The sequence below is a fragment of the Nerophis lumbriciformis genome, linkage group LG14 (assembly GCF_033978685.3).
Source record: "Nerophis lumbriciformis linkage group LG14, RoL_Nlum_v2.1, whole genome shotgun sequence".
NCBI lineage: Eukaryota > Metazoa > Chordata > Actinopteri > Syngnathiformes > Syngnathidae > Nerophis > Nerophis lumbriciformis.
Window position 1 is genome coordinate 10,776,324 of NC_084561.2, and position 7,967 is coordinate 10,784,290.

The following is a 7,967-nucleotide window of genomic DNA, read 5'->3' on the forward strand; positions in this document are numbered from 1 at the left end:
TCAATGAAGGCATCACAACTATGAATGAACACATGAGGAGTTGTGTACTTAACAAAAAAAAGGTGAAAACATGTTTTATATTCGAGTTTCTTCAAAATAGCCACCCTTTGCTCTGATTACTTTTTCGCACACTCTTGGCATTCTCTCGATGAGCTTCAAGAGGTAGTCAACTGAAATGGTTTTCACTTCACAGGTGTCATAGTTTTGATGCCTTCAGTGATTGTAAATAATGTAAATAATTCAATGTATATACTCTGATGATTAACTTGTATGATGACTGTATTATGCTGATAGTATATATGTGTACCATGAATTGATTAACATGGACAAGTTGAAAAACTTATTGGGGTGTTACCATTTAGTGGTCAATAGTACGGAATATGTACTGTACTGTGTAATCTACTAATTAAATCTACTAATAAAAGTTTTCTACTAATAAATCTACCAATAAATCTTACTAATACTAATAAATCTTACTACTAATAAAATCTACTAATAAAAGTTTCAATCAATCAATCAAAGTGACAATCTACAAGGTAAATGGTCTTAAAAATAAAGAAAATTGAAATGAGAAGGTGTGTCCAAACTTTTGGCCTGTGCTGTATATATAGCAAATACATATATGTGTACATTTTCATATTTATATAAAGGATATATAATTAATAAATATTATAATTGGATATTACGAGTATGCGAAAGTTTGACTATACTACCTTGTTTATTTCCGAATCGACCTCCTTAAAGTTTTGTAATCAATCAGTAATATCAAGCAGCTAAAATGTGTCAAACATGCATAAGTGTGGAGAGAGTGTTTTGCATTTTCCCAACATGCATTGTAATGGTTTTTAAATGGGTGTAATTAAAACATTTTTTTATGGTTTTTGGACTTTTCTTTTTAATATCCACAAAGTTCAGTAAGCAGGCTGTGTTATGTATGACCATGTGGGTTGCGTTTTTGGCATTTTTTTTTTTGGCCCCATGACTAGGGAAGGTTGTTTGGATTGGGTCATACAAGTGAATGCTGTGCTGTAGTCATTTCAAACACATTTCAATGTCATTGACCTGATTAACTCAGAATGCCCACGGGTTAATTGAAAATTTACAGCGATCAGACTGCCAGATTATTTTATATCAATTTGGAAACACCCCACTGGCCAGGTTCTTTAACCCAGTGTTTTTCAAACTTTTTTGAGCCAAGGCACATTTTTTTCATTTAAAAAATATGGAGGCACATCACCAGCAGAAAAGGTTAAAAAATGAAACTCCACCAGGTTGTCGTGCCTTATTTTGAGTTTGTTGTTGTTTCCTGTGTGTAGTGCTTTAGTTTCTGTCTTGCGCTGTTATTTTGGTGACCTTTCCTGTTTTGATGGTGTTCTCCTGTAGCAGCTTCACGCCTTCCTTTGAGTGCTATTGCCAGTGCAATCAAGACTATATAAGTTGTGCGTAACGCTATCCTTTGTGGGGACATTGTTGATAGTCATGTCATGTACGGGATGTGCTTTGTGGACGCCGTCTTTGCTCCACACGCTGTACGTTTTTGCTGTCGTCCAGCATTCTGTTTTTGTTGACTTTGTAGCCGGTTCAGTTTTACTTTTGTTTTACATATAGCCATCCCTACACTTCAGTGCCTTTTCCTAGCAGGACTTGCCTTTTGTTAATTGTTGGTTTAAGCGTTACATACTTTTTTACCTGCATGCTGTCTTCTGCCGTGCTCTGCATATTGGGATCACGACAAACCATCCTCGACACGTTCCGACTTCTACAAAGCAATGAACTACCCGCTGCCACCTACTGATATGGTGTTTTACATGGTTACCCTGCCAAGCTCTACACAGCACGGACGCTAGACCAGGGGTCAGCAACCCACGGCTCTTTAGCGCCTCCCTTGTGGCTCCCTGGACCTCTTTCAGATATGTGTGAAAATGGACAAAAAAAAAGAAGAAAAAAATATATTTTTTGTTTTAATATATTTTCTGTAGGAGAACAAACATGACACAAAGCTTCCTAATTCTTAGAAATCCCACTGTTTGTATTATACATGCTTCACTGACGAGAGTATTTGGAAAGCACTGTTTTGTCCCACTAATGTCAGCGATCCTTGAACTCATCGTAGTTTGTAACTTTTTACGATGCTACCACAGAAATTTTTTTTTTTTAAGTTTTATGCCACTCCTTCTTTGTCTCATTTTGTCCACCAAACGTTTTATGCTGTGTGTGAATGCACAAAAGTGAGCTTTGTTGATTTCATTGATTTGCTGGAGTGCTAATAATAATAATAATAATACATTTTATTTATAAGGCGCCTTTCCTGGGCACTCAAGGACACCGTACAAAATCAAAACAATAAAATCAAATTGGATAAAAAACAACAACAACAACAACAAAGATAGAGAAGAAAAGATGAGGCATATTTGGTCAATCCATCACTGCAAGTTATCTCACTCTCTGAGAAGCCTCCATTTTACTAATGTTTTCCAATGTTGCAAAAATGTGTAGAATAAAAAATAAATCACAACATTTCTGTCAACGGAGATTTGCGTCAGCCTTTGATAGTAGGCTAATATAGCTCATATAGACACTTACATCATGTGTTGCCTTCATTATAAGACTTATATAAGGCTTTGAATTTTTTGCGGCTCCAGACCGATTTTTTGTTGTTGTATTTTTGGTCCAAAATAGCTCTTTCAACATTTTGGGTTGCCGACCCCTGCACTAGACAACGGCACATTATAATGATTATTGATTTGCAAAAAATATTTTTTGGGACCAATTAGGTGAAGTTGCATAATTTCCCACGGCACACCAGACAATATCTCACGGAACACTAGTATGCCGCGGCACAGTGGTTGAAAATCACTGCTTTAACTAATGACGTCGACGGGCCATAGTTTGGACACCCCTGCCTTAGATGCATCAAAATGCTGTGTTCTTTGTCATTTTTAACAGTATTTAAGTGGGCATCCTACAGTAGGTCATCCTCTATACCAGGCCCCTTTTCTCCACTCTGCTCTTTTACAACTACAAACCCCGTTTCCATATGAGTTGGGAAATTGTGTTAGATGTAAATATAAACGGAATACAATGATTTGCAAATCCTTCTCAACCCATATTCAATTGAATGCACTACAAAGACAAGATATTTGATGTTCAAACTCATAAACTTTATTTATTTTTTTTGCAAATAATAATTAACTTAGAATTTCATGGCTGCAACACGTGCCAAAGTAGTTGGGAAAGGGCATGTTCACCACTGTGTTACATGGCCTTTCCTTTTAACAACACTCAGTAAACGTTTGGGAACTGAGGAGACACATTTTTTAAGCTTCTCAGGTGGAATTCTTTCCCATTCTTGCTTGATGTACAGCTTAAGTTGTTCAACAGTCCGGGGTCTCCGTTGTGGTATTTTAGGCTTCATAATGCACCACACATTTTCAATGGGAGACAGGTCTGGACTACAGGCAGGCCACTCTATTATCCGCACTCTTTTACTGTGAAGCCACGTTGATGTAACACGTGGCTTGGCATTGTCTTGCTGAAATAAGCAGGGGCGTCTATGGTAATGTTGCTTGGATGACAACATTTGTTGCTCCAAAACCTGTATGTACCTTTCAGCATTAATGGCGCCTTCTCAAATGTGTAAGTTACCCATGTCTTGGGCACTAATACACCCCCATACCATCACAGATGCTGGCTTTTCAACTTTGCACCTATAACAATCCGGTTGGTTCTTTTCCTCTTTGGTCCGGACGACACGACGTCCAGTTTCCAAAAACAATTTGAAATGTGGACTCGTCAGACCACAGAACACTTTTCCACTTTGTATCAGTCCATCTTAGATGAGCTCAGGCCCAACGAAGCCGGCGGCGTTTCTGGGTGTTGTTGGTAAACGGTTTTCACCTTGCATAGGAGAGTTTTAACTTGCACTCACAGATGTAGCGACCAACTGTAGTTACTGACAGTGGGTTTCTGAAGTGTTCCTGAGCCCATGTGGTGATATCCTTTACACACTGATGTCGCTTGTTGATGCAGTACAGCCTGAGGGATCGAAGGTCACGGGCTTAGCTGCTTACGTGCAGTGATTTCTCCAGATTCTCTGAACCCTTTGATGATATTACGGACCGTAGATGGTGAAATCCCTAAATTCCTTGCAATAGCACGTTGAGAAAGTTTTTTTTTTAAACTGTTCAACAATTTGCTCACCCATTTGTTGACAAAGTAGTGACCCTCGCCCCATCCTTGTTTGTGAATGACTGAGCATTTCATGGAATCTACTTTTATACCCAATCATGGCACCCACCTGTTCCCAATTTGCCTGTTCACCTGTGGGATGTTCCAATTAAGTGTTTGATGAGCATTCCTCAACTTTATCAGTCTTTATTGCCACCTTTCCCAACTTCTTTGTCACGTGTTGCTGGCATCAAATTTTAAAGTTAATGATTATTTGCAAAAAAAAAAAATGTTTATCAGTTTGAACATCAAATATGTTGTCTTTGTAGCATATTCAACTGAATATGGGTTGAAAATGATTTGCAAATCATTGTATTCCGTTTATATTTACATCTAACACAATTTCCCAACTCATATGGAAACGGGGTTTGTATTTTAGTCTGCAGCGGTCAAGCCAACAACTTTACACACTCAACAGTTCTCATAAATAGTCCACTAAACTTCTTATAGCAAACTATACAAATATTTTTTTACTGTACGTTTCCATTTCTTGTTTTTTTTACCTTAAGGGTCCCGGGAAGGCTGGCACACACTGTGCCCTGGACTGTGGTTCTGGTATCGGCCGTGTGACCAAGGGTGTCCTCCTTCCTGTCTTTGAGAAAATGGAGATGGCGGACATGATGGAGCAGTTCCTCCTCCACGCACACGAGGAGTACCTTGGCGATGACGCAGACCGCATTGAAACCTACTACTGCTACAACCTGCAGGAATTCACTCCTCCGAAAAAGAAGTATGATGTCATCTGGATTCAGTGGGTGGCATGTAAGTACTGTGTGATTAACAGCCATATAAGTACTTTATGTAACTACTGTGTGATTAACATTTATGTAAGTACTGTGTGATTATCATCTATGTGTGTACTGTATGATTAACATTCATGTAAGTACTTTGTATTTAACATCTATGTAAGTACTGTATGATTAACGTCTATATAGTACAGTATGACTAGCATATATGCAAGGAGGCCACAATACAAATAAAAAAAAGGAGGCCACAATACAAAATAAAAGCCAATAAGGCAACAATACAAAATAAAAACCAAGAAGATGACAATACAAAATGAAATCTAATAAGTCAACAATACTCAATAAAAAAACAATAAGGAAACAATACAAAATAAAAGCCTAGGCGGAAACAATTCAAAATAAAAGCCAAAGAGGCAACGATATAAAATAAAAGCCAAGGAGGTAACGATATAAAATAAAAGCCAAGGAGGTAACAATACAAAACACATCCATTAAGGCAACAATACAAAATACAAGCCAAGGAGGCAACAATACAAAATAATAGCCAATAAGGTAACAATACAAAATAAAATCCATTAAGGCAACAATACAAAAAAAAATCAATAAGGCAACAATACAAAATAAAAGCCAGGGAGGCCACAATACAAAATAAAAGCAAAGGAGGCCACAATACAAAATAAAAGCCAATAAGGCATCAATACAAAATAAAAACCAAGAAAATAACAATACAAAATAAAATCCAATAAGGCAACAATACTCAATAAAAAACAATAAGGAAACAATACAAAAAAAAACAAGGCAGAAACAATAAAAAATGAAAGCTAAAGTGGAAACAATACAAAATAAAACCCAATAAGGAAACAATACAAAATGAAAACCAATAAGGCATCAATACAAAATAAAAACCAAGAAAATAACAATACAAAATAAAATCCAATAAGGCAACAATACTCAATAAAAAACAATAAGGAAACCATACAAAATAAAAGCCAAGGCAGAAACAATAAAAAATTAAAGCTAAAGTGGAAACAATACAAAATAAAATCCAATAAGGAAACAATACAAAATGAAAACCAATAAGGCATCAATACAAAATAAAAACCAAGAAAATAACAATACAAAATAAAATCCAATAAGGCAACAATACTCAATAAAAAACAATAAGGAAACCATACAAAATAAAAGCCAAGGCAGAAACAATAAAAAATTAAAGCTAAAGTGGAAACAATACAAAATAAAATCCAATAAGGAAACAATACAAAATAAAAACCAATAAGACAACAATACAAAATAAAATCCAATAAGGAAACAATACAAAATAAAAACCAATAAGGCAACAATACAAAATAAAAACTAATGGGGAAACAGTACAAAATAAAAACTAATACGGTAACAATACAAAATAAAAGCCTAAGTGGAAACAATACACAATAAATTCCAATAAGGAAACAATACAAATTAAAATCCAATCAGGAAACATACAAAATAAATTCCAATAAGGAAACAATACAAAATAAAAACTAATAGGGTACCAATACAAAATAAAAGCCTGGGTGGAAACAATACAAAATAAATTCCAATAAGGAAACAATACAAATTAAAATCCAATAAGGAAACAGTACAAAATAAATTCCAATAAGGAAACAATATAAATTAAAATCCAATAAGGAAACAGTACAAAATAAAAACTAATAGGGTAACAATACAAAATAAAAGCCTGGATGGAAACAATACAAAATAAATTCCAATAAGGAAACAATACAAATTAAAATCCAATAAGGTAACAATACAAAATAAATTCCAATAAAGAAACAATACAAAATAAAATCCGATAAGGAAACAATACAAAATAAAATCCGATAAGGAAACAATACAAAATAAAAACTAATAGGGAAATAAAACAAAATAAAAGCCAATAAGGAAACAATACAAAATAAAATCAATCAAGGTAACAATACAAAATAAAAGCCAAGGTGGAAACAATACAAAATAAAAATAAAAACAGTAAGGAAGCAATACAAAATAAAAGCCAATAAGGACACAATATGTTTAGGTGAATACAAAACACTGAGTTTGACTACATTTCAGTTGATCATTTCTTTTCTTGGTTTCCATCAAGGCCACCTGACCGACAAAGACCTGATGAACTTCCTCATCCGCTGCAAGAAGAGTTTGCGTTTGAACGGCGTGATCATACTGAAAGACAACATGGCGCGACAAGGCTGCAAGCTGGACCCCATAGACAGCAGCATCAGTCGCCACCTGGACATCATGAAGAGCATCATTCACAAGGCCGGCCTGGACATCCTGGCTGTGGAGAAGCAGGAGGGCCTGCCTGAGATCATCATGCCTGTTTGGATGATCGCCATGAAATAGAATCCTGAAAACTCTTCATCTGTTCCGTCCGAAACGTATTCAGCAAGGAGATTCACCAAGGGATGCCACAAGGCTCCGTGCTTGATCCACGACTCATCACAATTGACACAAGTCATGTCGAAACTTCTTCCAACATTACTGCATGCTTTATTTAGTAAGCAAATGAAAAAAAATAGAGATTGAAGAGGTAAATATTCAGTGGAAATCTTCAGTTTTTAGGAAGAAGTACTCTTGTTTTTTTATATTCAAATGATGTTGAAATGATACCCAACGTGTTTTGCAACTTATTTGTGTTCAGATGATTTCCTCCATCTTTCAACCAGCTGTGTCTCCTCCACATGTTTGCAATCAAACAAAAACAAGACACAAATGTGTCAAACAGCACAGCGAACACTGCAAAAAGTCAGTGTTCAAAAACAAGAAAAAAAAAGAAGCTAAAATTAGGGGTATTTTATTTGAACTAAGCAAAATTATCGGCCAAACAGACCTGGGCAAATCAAGGCTTGGGGTTAAAAGTTAAGCTTTTCAATCTGGCCCGCCGGACATTCCCAAATATTTTTTCTAGATCTTTAAGATGGAAAGTGTAGCTGCCATTATGATGTGCAGTGATGTTTTCTA

General features: G+C 35.8%; 1 protein-coding gene across 1 annotated transcript in view; it reads left to right on the forward strand.

Annotated features, from left to right (window-relative positions):
- The window catches only part of ntmt2 (N-terminal Xaa-Pro-Lys N-methyltransferase), an 18,281-nt gene extending 10,762 nt beyond the window's left edge, over positions 1-7,519 (forward strand). Inside the window, exons 3-4 of the mRNA XM_061976415.1 lie at positions 4,737-4,989; positions 7,093-7,519. Of these exons, the coding sequence (XP_061832399.1) occupies positions 4,737-4,989; positions 7,093-7,349 (510 nt within the window). The 3' untranslated portion in view covers positions 7,350-7,519. The remainder of the gene's footprint in view (positions 1-4,736; positions 4,990-7,092) is intronic.
- Positions 7,520-7,967: the final 448 nt, after the last annotated feature.